The 21,745-nt window shown below is 37.4% G+C and overlaps 3 protein-coding genes across 3 annotated transcripts; all 3 read right to left on the reverse strand.

Annotated features, from left to right (window-relative positions):
• Positions 1-5,197: 5,197 nt before the first annotated feature.
• GCK72_021548 (uncharacterized protein) lies at positions 5,198-9,943 on the reverse strand (the record flags this gene model as incomplete). Its single annotated transcript, XM_003104433.2, has 11 exons — positions 5,198-5,317; positions 5,373-5,673; positions 6,644-6,743; positions 6,794-7,016; positions 7,064-7,208; positions 7,253-7,359; positions 8,406-8,717; positions 8,768-8,881; positions 8,931-9,061; positions 9,106-9,288; positions 9,781-9,943. 11 exons carry the CDS (start codon positions 9,941-9,943, stop codon positions 5,198-5,200), a joined length of 1,899 nt encoding a protein of 632 aa, XP_003104481.2.
• A 726-nt stretch (positions 9,944-10,669) lies between these two features.
• GCK72_021549 (uncharacterized protein) lies at positions 10,670-12,620 on the reverse strand (the record flags this gene model as incomplete). The annotated part of the gene is made up of 6 exons (XM_053734346.1): positions 10,670-10,805; positions 10,848-11,056; positions 11,108-11,221; positions 11,302-11,393; positions 11,475-11,657; positions 12,458-12,620. The coding sequence occupies 6 exons, from the start codon at positions 12,618-12,620 to the stop codon at positions 10,670-10,672; spliced, it is 897 nt and encodes a 298-aa protein (XP_053583259.1).
• Positions 12,621-14,293: 1,673 nt separating this feature from the next.
• GCK72_021550 (uncharacterized protein) lies at positions 14,294-16,575 on the reverse strand (the record flags this gene model as incomplete). Its single annotated transcript, XM_003104415.2, has 8 exons — positions 14,294-14,539; positions 14,665-14,875; positions 14,938-15,049; positions 15,436-15,556; positions 15,641-15,750; positions 15,806-16,030; positions 16,149-16,318; positions 16,361-16,575. The coding sequence occupies 8 exons, from the start codon at positions 16,573-16,575 to the stop codon at positions 14,294-14,296; spliced, it is 1,410 nt and encodes a 469-aa protein (XP_003104463.2).
• Positions 16,576-21,745: the final 5,170 nt, after the last annotated feature.

Raw genomic sequence — 21,745 nt, forward strand, 5'->3', positions numbered from 1 at the left:
CCACTTCCCCTGTGAAAACGATCCAACTGCGTATTGCAGAGAAGGAGCAAAACTTCATTGGAAAAAATGTGTGAAGTCATTTCCTAAGAAGATGTCAGACTTCACCGTGCTGACGGACAACCAATATCCGGATTACAAACGGACGAAAACCAACAAATTTGTATTGTACCGGAAAGGGAAAGCTTATGTTGCTGGCAGTGAATATGTGGTGTCCCACAACAAGCCTTCGTTGATGAAACACGAATGTCATATCAATGTTGAGGTTATCACAACTCTCCACACTCTGAAGTACATATTCAAGTACCTCTTCAAAGGTCCGGATCGCATGCTTCTTGAAGTATGTGAGAATATGGAGAAAGGTAACCCAGACAAGACTGCAATGACACTTCGAGGAAACGTCTTTGCTCCTGCTAATCTTCCTGAAGGAAAACTACGCGCCCGACAAAGACAAGCTGACAAGATGATGGATGCTGCCGGTGTCACCATTCCAAAAGACAAACGTCTTTCCATGAATGAATGCACTGCTGTTTTGGATATGGCGGCAATGACGGCTAACGAGGCAGCTTGGAAACTCGCTTCACGACCGATGCATGGATGCTCCCATATCGTTTTCAAAGGATACGTTCATGAAGAGAACAATGAATTGCTGTATTTCAAACGCGGACTATCTGCGGCTTCAGCAAAGAAATTGCTCGAACAGAAAGTTGTTGGGCAGATGGCTGCTTGGTTTAACGAAAACAAGAATCCACAGCATCTCAAAAACGGAATGATGACATCAGATTTGACTCTTCCTGAAATGTTCCGTTTCTATATGTTTAGCATGAAGACGCAAAAGTTCATTCTCCGAAAACGTGATCTCTCTGGAAAAATCTTTGGGCGGATCCAAGCACCGCAGCCAAGAAACCTGGAACTCACCGCAGTCCGTTTACTTGCTCACCATGTTTGTGGACCGACAAGCTGGCAAGACTTACGGACGTACAAAAACGTTGTCTACCCAACTTGTCTCCAAGCAGCACGGGCTCGACGTCTGATGAATGGAGAGGAGGAATGGAACGATTTATTAACTGAAATTGCTGGATATGAATCTCCAATTGAATCCCGTCGGATGTTTGCAAGTATACTCCTTCACTGTGCTCCAGCCAATCCGAAAGATCTATGGGAAAACCATTGGAGAACCTTGGTCAGTAACAAAACGTCTTGGTCGGACTCTCAAAAGAAAGCTCACGCTCTGCGACACATCAATTTCCTTCTGCAACGCCATGGAATGAATCTGGATCAGTTCGAGCTTGATGGAGATTACAAGGAAGACGATTTACCTCTAATCGACCCAGCTGAGGACTTCGACAACCCAGACTTCGTCAACTTATCTCAAAATGAGCATGAAAGTAAAGGAAGAACGTTGTACCGAGACTTGAACACGGAACAGAAAAACTTTGTGGACCGAGTATTGGAGATGGATGACGAGACGGAGGTACCCAGAATGGCTTTTGTCGGCGGAGCAGGAGGAACCGGGAAAACGTATTGTTATAATACAATATACCACGTTTTGATGGCACGAGGCAAACAAGTTGGCACAGTCTCTCACTCTGGAATTGCAGCCAGTCTTCTGCCGAATGGATGCACAGCTCATCGGAAGTTTTCCATCCCGCTTGAAGTTTCTGATAGTATGCAATGCGCCATTGACCCGTCTTCAGCCGAGGGTGAGTGTTTTGGGGAATGAAAAGTGTTACAGTGAAAAAGGGAAGGTTTAAGATGGCAAGTAGTAATTTTTATTATTTCAGGCACTGCACTGAGATCTTTGAGCGCCATCATCTGGGATGAAGTTTGCATGTCTGACCACAGGATTGTATCGGCAGTCGACAACCTCTTCCAGGACCTCCACGAGAATACACTTCCTTTTGGTGGAGTTTTGATCGTAATGGGTGGAGATTGGCGGCAAATTCTTCCAATTGTTCAAGGTGTTAGAGATCAAGGAGTTATTGAATACATTCTCAAGAAGTGGGAAGTCTGGAATCAAGTTGAGAAGTTCCACTTGACAATCAATCAAAGAGCCATTGATGACCCAGACTATGCCAGACTGATTCTCGAGATTGGAGATGGATCCAACTATGCCCATGAGAAGAGACAGATGGTGTCTATTCCGGACAAACTCATTCAAACCGGAACAGATACGGATCTCGTGGATTGGGTGTTTCCAGATGTCAACACCTACAAACTGGTGGAATCTTCCGCAGTATTGACTGCAGACAATAGGACGGCTCTCCGGATAAACGAATACATTTTGGACAAGTTGAACGGAGAAATTAGAGAGTTCGTCTCTATCGACACCGCCGATAAGGACAACGCTCTCAATGTGGACCCAGCCATCTTCGCTACGGAGACACCGCCTGGAATGCCACCTCACCGTCTTCGCTTGAAAATCGGAGCCCAGATTGTTCTCCTTCGCAATCTCTCTGTGGAAGCCGGACTGTGTAATGGCACAAGATTGACAATTGTTTCTTTTGGAGAAGATGTGAGTTTTTTTTTGTCACACCTTTTCTTTCTTCGGTTGAACCAATGTATAAACTAACTATTTTATTTCCAGATAATCTACTGCCACCGGAACACCGACCCAAATAAACAGATGGTCTTCTTGCACCGAATTTTGATGAGTCCCTCTGGAAAAGGAGGAAAGTCTTGTGGATTCCGCCGTCGACAGTACCCAATTCGTTTGGCGTACGCCTGTACGATCAACAAGAGCCAGGGACAAACGTTGACAAGATGTGGACTGCTTCTGCATTCTCCAGTCTTCTCGCATGGCCAGCTCTATGTTGCAATGTCGAGAGTAAGGAGGAGCGAAGACTTTAGAATCTGGCACTACACGAGAGGGACTCCCGACGACAACTACATCCACGGAGGGATACTGGTGCGAAACGTCGTCTATCGAGAGGTTCTGCAGCTGGGAAATTGAAAAATTGTGAGTTTGTGAGTTCCCAAAATTGTCTCAGCTTGCTGTGAAGTTTTTGGCCATTCCCTCTTCTTCGGTAGACAATGAACGTGCTTTCAGCGATGCTGGGAGAATCAATACAACCACATCGTGACATCTGCTGATTTGAAAATGGATTTTTTGGCTCGATAAACTTGTTTATTTTATTCGTTTATCTTTATTGGTGTACCATGTTTTATTTATTTGTTCATTTATTTTTATTTTGCTGTAAATTTTGGTGAAATTTTCTTTTGTTATTTAATATAGTTATCATTACTGTTTAAATATGAATTGTAATACATTATTTGAAATTGTTTGAATATTTGAGAAAAAAACTTCAAAGAATGCTCAAAGAAAAACATTTGAAAAATAATTTAAACATTTCCTTGACCACTCGAACAATTTCCAGACGATATCAACGGAATGTTAATTACAACTTCCAGTAAAGTTTTGTTCAAGAAAAGGCAAAACAATGTTTTGAATGTAAAACTTGCCATGCACCGCGCACGGGGCGAAGCCCCGTCATGCGGAGCCCGCCGGGAGGCGGGGGACGCTAGTCTGGAAAGTTATAAGAGCTCAAACTTTTTGAGTCGAAAAAATGGAGGAGGTGTCTGTAACTCACTGAAACATGGCCAGAATTGCCTGAAAAGTTGTGTGAGCATTAATCTAGCTCTGAATAACTGAAATCATGAATATTTTTGATTTTCGTCACCCAGACGTTTTTTACTATGGAGGGGGGTACGTTGAAATGCATCAAATTTCGTCACTTTTTTGATCAGAACTCCTCTAGACAGTAGAATCTGGGGAAAGTCTTTATATTTTCAGATAGTTATCACTAATATGTATCTTACCATCATAAATTTACTTCGGACCACAGTACTTCGACCACCCGAAAAATCCAAAAAACATGAAAAAAATGAGAAATTTTTCAAAAAAGTGATTTTCTCTATATGATGCAGGAGAGCTAGAAAAAAATAGTTATCTTATACAATGCACAAAATAAGGCTGGCAATCCATTTCTAAAAAGATTTTGATTCTATCTTTCGAAAGAAAAATTTTCATTTTTCAACTTCAATCGATCGTTTCGGTAGGTCAAAGGGGGCGGAGCCTAATCTGGTATGGTATAAAATTCTTAGAATTCCTAGGGTACTAACATGTCAAAAAATCAGTCAAAACGGATCACTTTGGTTCATGTGTAACATGACCTGTAGGCCTATGCTCGAGCCAGTCAGAGATTGTCTCTTAAGAATGTTTGAGAACGCTCAAAACTGGACGAGAATGCTCCAGAATGTTCAAAAACTCTCGAAAATGCTCTGGAGCACTAATAAAAGCCAGAATGTTCTAGAACTTTTGCCAGAATGTTCTAGAACTTTCTAGAATGCTCTAGAATGTTCCAAAACAAAACAGAATGCACAAAAACTTTCAAGAATGCTCCGCAGCCATTATGAAACCTTCAGAATGTTCTAGAATGCTCCAGAATGCTCAAGAAATTTCGAAAATGCTCTGGAGCACTTCTAAACGTTCCAGAATGTTCTAGAACGGTCTAGAAAGCTCTAGAATGCTCCAAAACCGACCAAAATGCTCAAAAACTTTTGAGAATGCTCTAGAGCGCTCCTGAACGCTGTAAGCTGTTCTAGAATATTTTGGAATGTTCCAAAATGCACCAAAACGCTCCAAGGTGCACCAAAACGGGCCAAAATGCTCAAAATCTTTTGAGAATGCTCTAGAGCGCTTCAGAATGCTTCATAATGCTCTAAAACGATCAACACGGGACCAGAATGCTCCAAAATGCTCTAGACTGGTATAGAGAACTCCTGAACGTTCTAACGCATTTCTGAACGCTTGAGAATGTTCTAGAATGCTGAAACTCACGATTTCAGACAAAACTGCGGGTCACTATTATGCACCGCCGCCACCAACTCAAACAGCACCCTCGCCTCCGTCTCATTATAAATCCCATCGATTTCCGTGAAGATTGGAGTCACCACATCGAAAAGAGCAGCAAGGATTATCACCAATACGTTTATTTTGTAGATTTTCATCGAATTTATTTTGGAAAATAAATTTTTTCTTGGAAAATGCGCCTCATCAGTTTTTTTGCTTTTTTCCTGCCCCAGAAAGAAAGGAATCCAAGAAAATGTCGGAACACGTTTATTGAATGATATCTTTTTTACTTTTTGACAGTTTGTACATGAATGAACGTGAGAAAATAAAAAATCAATAATTTTTAAATCACACCGCCCGTCTTTTCCTTCCAAATACACTGCTAACCAGGGATAAGACTCCAGTCTTGGTTGGTGGTCCTTTGAATGTCATTGTGGGGTCACACCCACCTTTTCCAAAATCCGGAACCTGAAAAATTATCATTTGATATCAAATTTAACATATTTTGTCAAGTTTTTCTTACCTCCACCCCGAAATAGTTCCGATGATCCCACACGCCCAACGTCGTATCATCCAGATCCACTTTCGGCGCATTCGAACAACTAAAATCCTCATCTCTCGGCAGCCCCGTACAAATCATATACGGACTGCCCACTGTCATATTTCCCGGGTACCAAACTTCGAGAGCATGATGATAGCCACCGTTGGTACTCATCGGGTCGCACGGCATGGATCCGTCACTTCCGGCTGGTGGCGTATAGGAGAGATCTTTGACGCACGCGGGGAGGTGGGGAACAATGTCAATGGCATGGGTGACGCGGAAACTGGAATTGAAAATAAGCATTTTTGAGCATTCTAGAGCATTCTAGAGCGTTCTGGAACATTCTGAAGCGTTCAAGAGTGTTCTTGGGCATTCTCTAAAGGTTTTATACATTCTGGTCCGTCTTGAAGCATTCTAGAACGTTCTAGAACATTCTGGAGTGTTCAATTGTGTTCTATAGCATTCTCGAGAGTTTTTGAACATTCTGGAGCATTCTGGTCCGTTTTAGAGCATCTTTAGAGTTTTTTTGAATCTTAAAAATAAGTTTCGGAGCATTATTGCCAAAAAAATTACACCAAAACTTTATTGAATCCGATAGAAAACTGCTAATTGTGTAATTTTTGTAAACTGTAGGAAAACTTTTTTTCTATGCGCCTTTAAACTACAGTAAGAATTTGCGCAATTTGCATTTTGGTGCATTCGGAAGCATTCTGGAACATTGTGGAGCATTCAAGAGCATTGTCAAATTTTCCAGCGCACTTTGAAGAACTTTGGAACATTTTGGAGTACTACGAAACTTTTTGGAGCATTTTGGAGCATTCTTGGGTTTTTTGAGCAACTTTTCACCGAGATTTACATTTTGGATTATTTTTCAGCTCATAATATTGCGGTTTAAGCAAATTACGAGTCAAGAATGCACCAGAATGCACAAAAACTGTTGAGAATGCTCTACAACACTTTTGAACCTTCTAGAACGCTCCAAACCGGACCAAAATTCTCAAAAACTTTCAATAATGCTTCAGTGCGTTTCTGAACGCTCCAGAATGTTTCAGAACGCTCTAGAATGCACAAAAATGCTTGAAAATGCTCGAGAATGCTCAAAAATCATTCTCAAGCTATGATAAATAATTCTTAACCTATACAATACAATTTTCAAATTAATCCAGCTGAGTCATTGTCAACAATTCCTCCACACTATGCAAACAATTCCCCCTTTTTTTGATTTTTTTTTTCAAATAACTGATACCACTCACCTATAGGGTACCAGCTGATCATAAGCATGCGAAAAATCCAAATTTCCAACTCTAGGCTCGCCGAACGTGATAACTTTTATTTGGTGGCTTTGACGGAGTCCTAAATAAAACAAAAATAAAAATTCCAACCAAAAATTTAAAAAAAATTACCATCATGAACAATTCTGGGAGCCGCGAGACCTGCTAGGGCTCCTCCCAACGAGTGTCCTGTCACATATACATCATAATTCCGGTATTGGGGGATACTCAACGCGTCCTGGACGTATTGCCAAGTTTTTTCATGGCCAGACCGGAAATATGTGTTCACTAGACCCATCCCATAGAAATCCGCGCTAGGTTTCAGCGTAGTCCACCCTTCCAGCAGAAGTTGACTCTGAAATAACTTTACGGTATGGTATACGGGTTACTGTAGGTAGTTACACTTGTTTTGGTGCCTCGAAAAACTACAGTAATTTGTTGCAAGACGTCTGACACCACGATGTACCCTGCACACGGATTACCAATAAAATCACATCTAACAGAGAAGGTGGTGAGTAAGGTCTGGTTTTCCGCAGGTGTGAAGGTTCTGGAAAAAAAAATTGGAAATAATATCGAATTGGATTACTGTACCTCTGCAGACACGGTGTGGCATCCAGTGAGTATGCAGCGGCGGCTAGGTTGAGCAGCATTCGCGCCTCCGTCTCATTGTATTGCGCATCGTCCGGACCGAAAATTCCCTGGACACCCGTGACAAGTAATACCGAAAAAATTATACAAAATTTCAGCATTTTTTTGGGGGGAAATCGGCCCGAAAATTACTAAATGACGGGAGTTGAGTGGGTATATTACCCCCGTTGAGGAGGGAGGGTATACAAATAGACACTTTGAGAGAGCAAATAGGATTAATGGATGGCAAATTCGTAGTTTTTGAAGGGGGGACTACACTGGGTTTTTGGGTTTTCTTGTTACTCTGGTTAGAGGTGTCAATAATGACAAAAAATATGTTTTATAGTATGTTTTATAAGTATGTTTTATTCCCACTGGTCGCGGACTTTTAAATTCTTTCGTGAAAAAACATGCTGAAAAGGCTAAAAAGAGAAAAAATTACAGATATTCGAACATTTTCGAAAATAAGAAAATGTGTCTATTTTGAAGCAGGACCCGCAATTTTCGAATTTTTGAAATCAGGGTGCCAAGACGGTTTTTAACAAAATAAGAGAATATTTCCATAATTTTTAAGCCAAAAATCAGTGAAATCGGTTAGAATTGAAGAATGTTACGGACTTTCGAAAATTTTCGAATAATCACAAACGACCGTATCTCACTGAATTTCGTGTCAAAACCAATGAAACTTATGTTTTTGAAATCACCAAAAACAGAGCTTTCAAACAAGTATAATCATGCTAAGGTTTCAAAAATCTGAAAATTTCAGAATTTTTGGGTCCCAGAGGTCAAATTTTTGAAAATTTTAAAGTATGGCATGATTATACTCATTCGACGCGTTTTGGCGTGTTGATTTCAATTTTACAAGTTTTGAACCGTTATTCCGTAAAGTGTCCGAGTTATGATAACTTATCTATTTTCACTTTTTTCGATTATATTCGAAACTCTGTAACTTTCTCGTTTTTCATGATGTTTCATTTTCTAGCATTCTATTGCAGCCTGATATTTTCAAATGCCCCAAAATGCTTCACAGAAACGCAACTATAACTTTTATTCCTGAAATTCAATTTTTCTGAGAAAATCAAACAAATGAATGAGAACTACAAGCCACTGAATACACCACATCATCTCTGGATTCTATAAGCTTCTTGGTGAATTGATTCCTCTTTTTCGTACTGTACCCGATACTGTACCCATCTGGACCAACGAATCGGTTGATAAGGCTCTCCATCTTCTCATTAATCGACGGATACAAAAAGAGCAAACACTCATAGCTCTTGAAATCCGGAATGTCCGTGATGACGTCGGCTAAAAGACGTGCGGCTACTTTTTCATTTTCAGCGTAGAACGGGGCAACAGACAAGCGGTTTAGATTAATGACTCGGATTGTACAGTACCCCACTATTTTATGGTTGGTGTTGTCAAAAGCGACCTGAAAAATGAAAAAAAGTTTATGAGGGGCTCCAAGCCTAGTATGCTCACCCTGGTATAAACCTGATCCTGCTCAAACCAAGTTCTCATAAGTTTCTTCCGATCTCTTGGACAAATAGTCAGGTCGTAGGCGTTTAGGAGGCTCTCATCAACATTTTTCCAGTTCTGAAAATTCAAAATTTGAAGATTTTCGCCTAGACCCCTCATAACCCACCTTGGTACAGTACTCCCCCGATAGTTCTGGAATTTTCACCATTTCTGGCCTCACATTTGCCCCATAATGCCAGTACGACGGCATTTCCTTAAAACCAAAAACCTCTGCATACTTTTGGGACATGTTGAATGCTAAAATGCTGAATTTTTTTTCTAAATTAGTATGACCTAATTACCTGACACCAACACACAATTATCGTTGCCCACAATATCCATCATTTTCTGGAAAATCAGTTTTCCATGCCCTCGACCACGATATTTCTCGTTTGTGTAGAAAAGACCGATGCCGTATAGTGGGGGACTGTTGGGTGCGTCCCAACGAGCCAAAGCACCTCCGGCAACGAAATTGTTGGAGGGGTCTGAATATTTTATTTTTTTCAAAATGAGGGAATATTTCCTTAAATTTTACGCCTAAAATCAATGAAATCGGCTTAAATCTAAGAAAGTTACGGATTTTCGAAAAATTTCGAAAAATCAAAATTTCGAAATACTACCGTATCTCACTCAATTTCGTGTGAAGACCAATAACACCTATATTTTCAGAATTCCCAAAAATAGAACTTTCAAACAAGTATATTCATGCTTAGGTTAGAAAAATCTGAAAATTGCAGAATTTTGGGTCCCAGAGGTCAAAATTTTTGAAAATTTTAAAGTATGGCATGATTATACTCATTTGAATCGTTTTGACGTGCTGATTTCAAAAATGTAAAATTTATTCATTTTACTACAGTACCCACTGAGTTACGGTAGTTTTTTTAAACAAAAAACTTATATTTTCAAATCCTCCTAACTACCTTCATTTCCAACATTATCCCACATTTTCTATACCAAAAAATTCGAAATCTCCTCACCTTTCTCCTTATCCACTACCACTATAAACCAGTAACCATCGAATCCCTCCGAATAGTATTTGTAGTCATATGGCTGATGTGACCATCCGTGAGTTTCAGCGGCTTGTTGGATGAGTTGATCGAAAATCGGTTGGGAATCGGGTGGGTTGATCAGGAGCTCCATATGGATTCTAGATTCTGGAAGTAAAAAAAACTAAATTTCTGGTTTAAAAAAGTAGAAAAAAAGGTTAAATAGAGTAGAAAACGTCATTGCGACCTCCTGACCGTGTATTGCGACGAAATGATAATTTTATGTGGGCATGATAAGAAAAATGATGTTTAGACACTGATAAAAATATATATTGGGTGGGGAAAAAGTACATCCGGACACACAGAAGTTGATGGGGACGCAGAAAATCAAAACGATGAGAATATATAGTGGAGGAGCGGGCAGCTGTTGCGTAATATTGCGGGACGTTGGGAAACTTTGTGGACATCTGGACAGACAGTTAGACAAATAGACAGAGAGAGGGAGATAGAGGAATAGAGACAACACCTGTCCACTGGGTGGATCATGGCTTTAAAACGACCGGAAATAAAAAATTAAAAAATAAGAATTTTGGTGTTGGTGACCTAGTTTGGGATTCTAGGCCACGGCCACTGGGAAGGTTTATGCCTCAGTTTTGATGATTACTAATAATATATCTTGAAATCTTTCAGAAATCTAAAAATTTCGAAAATGAAATTGACCATCAAATTTTTGGGAATCTTTTGTGATTTTTTGATATGTTGTTACTGAATACCTTCTCTATGATTCTTGAAATTTTCATGCGGACATCTGGACGCACAGACGCACAGACAGATGTATTATACAACAATTCATTCGGAAAACTCAAAAAAACACAAAAAATTACACAAATTGATGAGTACTGCAAGCCACGGAATACACGACGTCATCTCTGGATTCTAGAAGCTTCTTGGTGAATTGAACACGGAAATCCACTTTGATACTGTACCCATCTGCACCAACGAATCGATTGATCAGGCTGAAAAAGATTTTTGAAAAAAACTATTTTGTTATGACGGACCTCTCCATATTTTTATTGATCGCTGGGTACCAGAAAATCAGATTTTTAAACTTCTCGAAATCCGGAATGTCCCTGATGACGTCGGCAAGAAGACGTGTCGCCACTTCCTCATTTTCAGCGTAGAACGGAGCAGCGCACAGGCGATTCAAGTTAACAACTCGGATAGTACAGTACCCCACTATTTTTTGGTTGGTGTTGTCAAAAGCGACCTGAAAAAATGAAAACAAGTTGATAAGGAGCTCCAAGCCTAGTATGCTCACCCTGGTATAAACCTGATCCTGCTCAAACCAAATTCTCATAAGTTTCTTCCGATTTCTTGGACAAATAGTCAAGTCGTAGGCGTCTAGGAGGCTTTCGTCAACATTTTTCAAGTTCTGAAAATGTAAAATTTGAAGATTTTTCACTAGGAACCCACCTTGGTACAGTACTCCCCTGACAGTTCTGGAATTTTCACCTTCCCTGGCTGCACGTCTGCCTCCATATGCCAGTAAGATGGCATTTCTGTGAAGCCGAAGACATCTGCATACTTTTGGGACATGTCGACAGCTGGAATTATCATAATTAGAATCAGAATGATCGAAATGATCGGAATGATCGAAAATGCTCCAGAATGCTCTAACAACGCACCTGCTGTCAACACACAATTCCCATCGCCCACAATATCCATCATTCTCTGAAAAATCGGCTTTCCATGTCCTTGACCACGATATCTCTCGTTTGTGTAGAAAAGACCGATGGAGAAGAGAGGAGGACCGTTGGCGTCATCCCAACGGGCAAGACAGCCACCAGCTACGAAATTGCTAGAGGCGTCTGAAAATTTCAAGCTTTATTTTTCTCAAAATAAGCGATTGTTTCCATATATTTTAAGACAAAAATCAATGAAATCGGTTAGAATCGAAGAAAGTTATGGATTTTCGAAAATTCTCGAAAAATCTAAAAAACCGTAACCGACTGAATTTCGTGGCAAGACTAATGAAACCTATATTTTTAGAATTGGCTTTCGAACAAGTATAAACATGCCCAAGTTTGAAAAATCTGAAAATTTCATATTTTGAGTCCCAGGTCAAAATTTTTGGAAAATTAAAGTATGGCATGATTATACTCATTTGAATCGTTTTGACGTGCTGATATTGAGAATTTAGGTTGTCTAAAAAATTTTGCGTCCATCGAGCTAAAAATCAAGTAAAAATGTTAAAAATTAAGTGAGATATCGATATTCGAAAATTTTCGAAAATTTTCGAAAATCTGAAATTCCTTCGAACTGCCGTACCTCACCCAGTTTCAGTTCAAAAGAGATAAAACCTATATTTTTAGAATCACCAGAAATAGAGCTTTCAAACAAGTATAGTCATGTCTAGGTTTGAAAAATCGGAAAATTTCAGAACTTTGGGCCCAAGAGGTCAAAACTTTTTAAAACATGGCATGATTATACTTATTCAAATCGTCTTGACGTGCTGATTTCAAAAATGTAAAAATTATGACTTTTACTACAATACTCACTGAGTTACGGTAATTTTTTTTTTACGAAAAATCTTGAATTTTCAAGCCCTCCTAACTCCCTTAATTTCCAACATGATCTCACATTTTTTATACCAAAAAATTCCTCTTACCTTTCTCCTTATCCACCACTGCCACTAGCCAGTACCCATCAAAGTTCTCCGAATAGAACTTGTAATCATACGGTTGATGTGACCATCCGTGAGTTTCAGCGGACAGATTGATGAGTTGATTAAAGATTTGTTGAGAATCGGGTGAATTCACAACGAGTTCCATAGTAAGAAAATGATAGAAATGAGAAAAAAAGACAAAAAATTTTCTATGAAATGACCTTCTGAGCGTCCTTTAGCGACGAAATGCTTATCTTATCAGTCTCGATCAAACATACATCAAAGATGAGATTAGACACTCAGACAATGATCATTTTTGTTTGTAGAAGTGGTTTTTGTCCGTATGTCTGTGTGAAAATAATGTTTTTTTGAGACAAAAATCATTGAAAAATAATGAAAAACTTGTTCACTTTCCTGAATAACGATTCAAAACTTATGAATTTAAAATCAGCACTTTAAGACGGTTCAAATAAGTATAATCAAGCCATACTTTAAAACTTTCAAAAATTTTGACCTCTGGGACTAAAAATTCTGAAATTTTCAGATTTTTCAAACCTCAGCATGATTATAGTTGTTTGAAAGCTTTGATTCTAAAAATATAGGTTTCATTGGTCTTGACACGAAATTCAGTGGGTTACGGTAGTTTTTCTAATTTTAGTTTTTTCGAAAGTTTTCGAAAATCCGTAACTTTCTTAGATTCTAACCGATTTTATTGATTTTTGACTTAAAATTTAAGGAAATATTTTTTATTTTGTGAAAAATAAAATTTGACATTTCCTGCTCATTTCGAGTCCTGCTTAAACTGTTTTAAATTATTCATAATACTTCACAGTACTTCAAAATGCACTTTTCGCATTCTTTAGCATTCTGGTGGATTCTGAACCATTTTTAATCATTTTCAACCTCTAAAATGCTCCAAATTGTTGTAAAATGCATCAAACACGTTTATTTGCAATATATACAACAAAACTTAAAATGTTTCAATTTTATTATTATTATTATTATTATTATTATTATTATTTATTTACGCATGCTCGATACGTGAGGTTAATCAATTAAAAATAGAATACAATTAAAAAAAATACAATAAAAAGAGGAGGGGAAGTCAGAAGTCAAGTTCAGAAATGTCAGAATCTGTGTTTCTTCTAGGGCTTTTGATTTACTATTTTATTCAGCACTCTGTTTGTAAAAAATAATCTGCCTATTTTAGTTTTTGATTTCTTCCATCGGTAGGAGTGGCCACGCCTGGTTTTTGTGGGAGAGTAACTAAAGTAATTGTTGTGGTCAATTGCAATTTTACCCAGTAGAAGTTTTTGGAAAAACTTAACGTCAAAGTGTTCCCGCCGATCTTTAAGAGTTTGGAGGTTGTAGTCAATAAGGCGTTCAGCAGCACTTCGGTACTCTGGGTCCGTGTTAAGAATTCTTTTACGTGCCACTCTAAACATTACTCTTCTAGTGAAATTATTTTGCACAGCCTCTATGGATTTCACTGTTTTCATATCCGTTGGGCTGGAAACGACTGTCCCATACTCCAAGAATGGTCTAGCAAAAGTTTTATAAAGCAATAAAAGTAACCTGACGTTGTTGCTACAAAATGATTTGAATATAGAGTAAATTGCGAAATTTGCTTTTTTGATCGCAGTGCGCCAGTGGAGCTTAAAATCAAGCTTTTCGTTGAGTATGAATCCGAAATCTCTAACTGTTAATTCCCGTTTTATTGGCTCGGTTTGGAGCCGATATTCTACTTTTGTTGGATTTTTTCCAAGACTCAACACATAGGTTTTAGATTTATTTAATTCCAATTTGACATTATCAGACCAGTCGGTGATGGAGTCGATTCTAGATGATTTTCCTGCAAACATCCGTCCAGACATGCCTAACATGCTCCAACCCCCTCGGAGACAGGTGAGTCACAGTGGTAAAATATGAGACTCCCCGATTGTCAAAAAACCGGAAATTTTGAATAGTTGAATTCCAGAATACCGGGTCATAATCGACTAGAATGCATTTTCCACCACAATCCTTTTCTAGTTGGGAGTAACGGCGACGGGCGAGATGGTACATGGTGTGGTCGACAAGAAGATTCTGGAAAAATAATGATTTTGGGTAAAAAAGAGCAAAAACGGTTGAAAATGCTCAAAAATGCAAAAATGCATAGTGTGCATTCTTGTGCATTTTTGATCATTCTGGACTATTTTTATGTCACTCACATCAATAAACTCAGTCGGAACACCTCTCCTCATCATTGGGACAATGCGCTCGATATAATTTGCATTCGGACGTGGCATTGAATGCAGAATGTACATTTTTTGGGAAACATTTTCGATCATTTTCAGCATTTGAGCTTTCATTATTTGGTAGATAGGGTCCAAGTCCAAACTGGTGACATTTGGTGGAAGAGGGTCCCCGATGGAAATGAATCTGGGAATTTTGTGCATTTTTGAGAATGATTTGACGCATCTCGAGCATTTTTGAGCATTTACCTGGTAAACATGAAGACATAATCAGGTTTTTCTAATCTGACGTTTTCCTCGAAATCCGTGAAGTTAGCACGACACGCTTCTGACTGACGGGATGGGTACAGTGGTTCGCAAGCTAAAAAATATGATTATGGAGCATTCCTGGAACATTTTAGAGCATTTTGAGTCATTTTTGGGCGATGAAACTGTTCAAAACGCTTCAAATCTCTCAAAATTGTTCCAAATGTCTCAGAATGCAAATTTCGCATTCTTGTACATTCAGTGGCATTCTTGTGCATTCTAAAGCATTTTGTGCATTTTATATCATTTCCGGTCATTTCTAAACATTAGGCTAAAATAAAATGGTAAAAAATGCTCTAAAATGAAAAATTGCATTCTTGTACATTCTAAGACTTTTGTGCATTCTGAGACATTTTTCTGCATTTTAAAGCATTTTTGTGCATTACAAATGCTCCAAAATAATTCAAAATGCACATCATGCATTCTGATAATGTCACCTACCAGACGCTGATCCTTGCAATATACTTTTCGCAATGTGCCCGCATTCCTCATGAAAAATTGTTGCGTGATTAGCAGCCCAACTGTTTCCAATGCTCATCACCTTGTATTTTCCGCTCAAACCCTGAAAATAAATGAAAATGAATGAAAATGAATGAAAATGAATGAAAATGAACACAAAATGACAGAATGACAACCGATCATTCACCTTATGTCTACACCAGCCAAGTGGTCCTCCGGATTCATATTCACAATACGGGGTGTTGAGGTTTGCATAGTCATTGACACTCCAGATATGGTTGAGATGGGCGGCATCGGCTGAAATGATCATTTTCATTATCATTATCATGATCATTATCATGAAAATAATCACTCATTGTCATTTCGTCGGTGACATTATCCAATATTCCATATCTCTGAGAGCTCCCTTCCAATTTATCGATAATTTCATTCTTATTGACCAGAATGATATTGAGCATGTACAGAATGACAGTGAGCATTGCAATGATCGTGGTGCATTGTTGGAGATACCATTTTTCATAAGCTTCATGGATAATGATAGAAAGAATGATGGAAGCGAAAAGGGTGAGAAGAAGTGCTAGAATAATGGGGAAGATTGGAAAATGTTTGTGCATTCTGGTGCATTCTAGTTCATTTTTGTGCATTTTCATACATTTTTATTTCATTTTTTAATCTATTTTCCATCTAAAACCCACCAATCTCATCGCCATCCTCTGTCAATTTCCAAAATGCATACATTGGCCAATGCACCAGATACAATGCATATGAAACATCTCCAAAGTAGGTCAAAACTCGATTTGACAAGATTTTTTGGTCATTCTTTGAAAAAATGATGAGCATTCCGGTGGTAACCGTGGTGAGGGGTCTAAAAATGAGATATGATCTTTAAAAATTACAGAAAAAATACCTCAAAAACCGTGCATCTAGTGGTATGGGCATGAAAACTACGAAAATTAGTCCGAAAGTGAGAAAAAATGACAATGATAGAATGATAACTAAACATTTCTGATTATTTTGAATGTCTTCATTCTCCAGAAGCTTTTGACATTCTTTTTCATCATTTTCATCATTCTGTGGAATGATTTTGTATTGACACAACGGATCGGAAGATTTGGATAGCATGAATATCAAAAATCCTGAAAATTTAAACGCTTTGGAGCAAGAATGATCGAAAATGACTGAAAATGTCTCTGTACATTTTATTACCTGTCAAAAATTGCCAAACCCTTGCAAAGACGCTGTTGAAAGAGACGGTTGGGGTGGAGATAACGGAGAATGTGTAAGAAATGCACGCTGAAATTGTTGATAGCATTCTTGTGCATTCTCAAACACTCTGAATCATTCTAGTGCATTTTTGAGCATTCTAGAACATTCTGAAGTATTCTTGTGCATTCTAAAACATTTTTGTACATTCCGAAGCATTCTGAAGCATTTTGAATCATTCGCTCCCATTTTTTTTGCATTCTGGAGAATTTTTTCTATTTTTTTTAGCCAAACAGCCCCTTTTTTCCTCCCCAAAACCAGAAATCTGTATTTTTCCCCAAAATCCCATCTCACCCCGTTTCTGCATAATTCTATTTGCTCAAAACAACCAGAAAATCCAAAAAATGGGGCTTACCAATAGAAATATAAAACAAATATTGGATTTTCACCGGGAATTTGGAACCGATGAGGTAGATCAAAGGAATAATTAAGTAGAATTGAATTTCGACGGATAGCGACCAGGTATGGGTAAAGATGTCGAGGGCGATAGAGAGCTGAAAAGGGAAATAAGTGAAAAATATACAAAAAATGCTTAAAAATAAGCCAAAATGAGTAAAAATACACCAAAATGCACCAGAATGCAAATCGTGCATTCTTGTGCATTCTGATGCATTTTTGTTCATTTTCAACCTATTTTTTCTTCCAAACCCCATACCATTTGAAAATAGTCCTCTTCCTTTGTCTTCCCTCGATTTGACATAAAAATCAGCGCTTTTGATGCTGAATTCTGATTGATTTTTTCCGATGTACTCGGAAATACTAAATATAAACTAATCATGGCCCAAAATATCACAAAAAGGTATAATGGAAGGATTCGCTTTAGTCGTTTTGAGTAGAATTGGGTAAATAGGGAGATTGGATTGTGTTGGTCGGATTTTTGGAGCAGCATGCACATTAGGAAGCCGGAAAGAACAAAAAATCTGGAAAATATAGTTTAAAAATTGCAAAATTAGGGAAAAAATCAGCTAAAATGCATAAGAATGCACAAGAAAGCGCAAGCATGTTGAAACTTGAAAAAATAAGATTACAAACATTCTAGTGCATTTTTGGGCATTCTAGAGCATTCTGAACCATTCTAGTGCATTTTTGTGCATTTTAGAGCGTTTTAGAGCATTCTGATTTATTTTTCACTTATTTTCCCTTGAAATTTCAAACAAAAACTCACTGATCTACTCCCAAATAACCATTCGGACACGATTTCGGGAAAAAATGAAATGCTAGCACTGAAATTATAGCAATTCCTCGAATACCCTGAAGATCAGCTCGTTTTTGAGGAGATTCCATAATTTTTTGACCGAAAAGGGGGTACTGTAAAATTTGCAATGTGATATTACAGAGAGTGAGGGGGAAACTGAACAAACAGACACCTAAATTTAGATTTTCGAGGGAACTGGTCGAAAAACAAACAAAATTATGCGAAAAATGGAGAATTTATTGTGTTTTTACAGAGGTACAACGTAAAATTGACAATTTCGTGTTGAAAGATGTGGGGAAAATAAACGAAAATGAACTAAAACGCATAAGAATGCACAGGAATGCTCCAGAATGAAAATCGTGCATTCTGATGCATCAGAAATGCCGGCATATAGAAACGAATATTTTTAGAATCAAAGGAACAAAACGGTTCGAATAAGTATAATCATGATATGGTTTGCATGATTTTCATTTTTGAGCATTTTGGTGCATTTTAGTGCATTTTCACCTCATTTGTTTTCCATAATTTAATAAATAACGCCTTTTTTTTTCGTCATCAGAATCCACCTGGATGCAATAGAGACCCTCTGAAATAAAAACAGGTGAAATATTTTCCCAAATTTAGAAATGAAGTTTTCATTCTTAACCCGAAAAATGGCATCGAATGCAACAAATGAGACTCTACTAGCAACCTTTCGTAATGCCGGTAATGTCATTGGCTCAGCAATTATGACCATATCAAAATTATGGATTGTTTGGCACTATATAGTGATACTCGCTGTGCTTTATGTCTCCTTGATTATCATTTTTCCAATTTATATAACTATTTTCCGAAGGAATCGAGAGAGGGATAGAAAGGTGAGTACTAGAAAGCACGTCACTCTCTGAATACGTAATATTATGAGCTGAAAAATAGACCAAAATGTAGATCTTGACAAGCCTGTGATGAGAGTTCGGTGAAAGAAATTTTGCTTTCGAAAAAATTTTCCGGTTTTTCAAAAGACCTGCTACTAGGCGTTGTGTGGCACTTTTTCCCGGCGCGCGTCACATTAACAAATAGCTATCCACCCCAAAATAGGTGTATAATGTATTAAAACCTTTTTGCTACGCGTCTCTAAAATGCTTAAGAATGCTCCAGAATGCACAAGACTGCTCACAATGCTCTAGAATGCTCGAGAATGTTAATATACTCTAGAATGTTCCAGAATGCACCAGAATGCACCAAAATGCTAGATCTACATTTTAATTTATTTTTCTGCTTATAACATTGAGTTTGAAGCGAGTTACGTACAAAAAATAAATGCTTCCAGACAGCTGTCTACCCAATCACCAACCATTTCTATAAAACCAATTTTGTAGTTTATGTTCTCTTAATAATCTCATCAGTATGCGCTATATTAACATCTTTACACTTCATGTAAGGCTCAAATACAATTTTTTTCAAATTCATAATAATTCAGGCGAATAAACGTACCAGTCGCCTTTGGAAGCGTGCTTATCACACTTGTGCACAGCCATAGTTTTATATTATCGATTCTTGCAATTCAGAGATTTTTTCTATATTTTTTCCCAGCGACTCATAAATATATTACTATCAATGAAAAGGTTATGAATAGAACTCTCATTGGAATCCTAATTTTCTTTTACCTATTATTATGTGCGGCACATGGACTCGCTAGTTACCTAAAATACGATGAATTCTATCTAGTTTTAAACATTTATTTTTTATATTTCATCATTCTCAATGCTATATTTGTTCTATCCGCAGTATTATACATCCCAATGATAATTAGTATTTATAAATTGCAACAATTATCATCAACTGCAAAACATCAACCTCATAAGTATATTTTGTATCAAACTTTGGTATTTGCATTTGTTAAAACTGTAAGTTTCCAATTACAAAAAATTGTTTAATCTTATTTAATTTTTATATGAAAATTAAAAATTCTGCATTTTTTAAGCTAAAAATCATGTAAAACGAATAGAAAATGAAGAAGTTACAGATTTTCGAAACATTTCGAAAACTTTTTTTTCAAAAATCTACCATATCTCAGTCACTTTTGTGTCAAGACCCATAAAACGTATATTTTTGGAATCAGCAGGGCAAGACGGTTCAAATGAGTATAATCATGACATATTTTGGAAAAAATTTCAAAATCCCGCTCCGAGATCACTACAGTGGCCCAAATTGTATTCGTTTGCATTTTCATATGAAAATTAAAAAATTCTGCATTTTTTGAGCAAAAAATCATGTAAAACGGATAGAAAATGAAAAGTTACAGATTTTCGAAAATATTTGAAAATATTTTTCTCGAAAAACTACCGTATCTCAGTTATTTTCGCGGCAAGACCCATGAAACTTATTTTCTTAGAATCAGCAGAACGAAACGGTTCGAAGGAGTATAATCATGCCATACTTTCAGAACATTAACATTTAGAGCCGAAAATGCTCAAAAATGGTAAATCATTCAAACTATATCATGATTATACTCATTCTTGTCTTGCTGATCTTGAATATCCAAGTTTCGAAAACTTTCCCATGGAAATCTTTCAAAAACGTCCGTTTTTAGATCGAAGGCTGCAGTATTTTCCTGCTTAACTTTATTGAAAGTGACGGCAATGACATGTTGGTTGTGAGTAGCTTTGTGTAAAGAATTTCGGAGCAACATGGTTCATTGAAATAATCACGACGCCCTTCTTGATACAAGTCACTTATTTATTTTGCAACAAACGGGATGTGGATGTCTTGAGGAAGAAAATTACATTCAGAATATTTTGGAATGGAATTTTCGGAGGAAATCGAGTGGGAACAGAATAAAGAATTATTATCTGCTTATTCTACTGGATTTTCAATAAATTTTTTCGAAAAATGAGAAAAAATATGTTACAATTTTCCAACATTCTCACAAATTTTAAATAAACTCAAACTTTAGTAACAAACTTTTTGCTGATTAACTGTTGCTTCTGACAGTACTTTTAAACAGATAAAAAAAACGCGTGCTTCATTGTGTACCGCCCAAAATTATCAAAATTTTCCTACAAGGTAATTGTTTAGGGATCATACAGATCAGGGGTACAACTTCTTTTTTCTTTTAAATTTTGTAGTAGTTTCCGTTCAGGTACTTTATTAAAATGCACCAGAATGCACCAAAATGCACCAAAATGAAAATCATGCAAACCATATCATGATTATACTCATTGGGACCGTCTTGTTTTGCTGATTCAAAAGATACAAATTTCAAAGGTCTCGTCACGAAACCTAATGAATTTCTAATGAAAAAAATACTACATTATATTTCCAGCACCCTCTTCTGCACGACGACAAGAAATCGGACTTTTTGCACTGAAATGATACTAGGGGGTGTCCGTAGAAAAAAGTTATCAACTACGAAGTTAAAGTTTCACTTTTGATATGTAAGATCCATTCAAAATTTACTTTGTAGGACAATAAGAGTGCTCAGATTTCTGTGGATTTGAAAAAAATGTAGAATTTGAAAGGTATAAACTTTGGCTGTTTTCAGTGGAAAGTGACCGATTTTGAGAGTGTGTCATAGTAATTCTGAATGTCACACTATGAAAATTTTTAATGGATCATACAGAACAAAAAGAGAGCTTCATTTTTGTAGTTGGCAACTTTTATGTACGGACACTTCCTAGCAAGTTACATATTGACAAAGTAGATTCTCCCTCAAATTGTCCTTTTTAAGATTTTTGAGCTTTCATGACCATAACTCTCTAGGGAGTGTCCGCACAAAAAAGCTGTCAACTACAAAAATGGAGCTCCACGTTTAATCTATATGATTCGTTAGAAATTTTCATGGTGTGACATTCA

The sequence above is a fragment of the Caenorhabditis remanei genome, chromosome V (genome assembly GCF_010183535.1).
Source record: "Caenorhabditis remanei strain PX506 chromosome V, whole genome shotgun sequence".
NCBI lineage: Eukaryota > Metazoa > Nematoda > Chromadorea > Rhabditida > Rhabditidae > Caenorhabditis > Caenorhabditis remanei.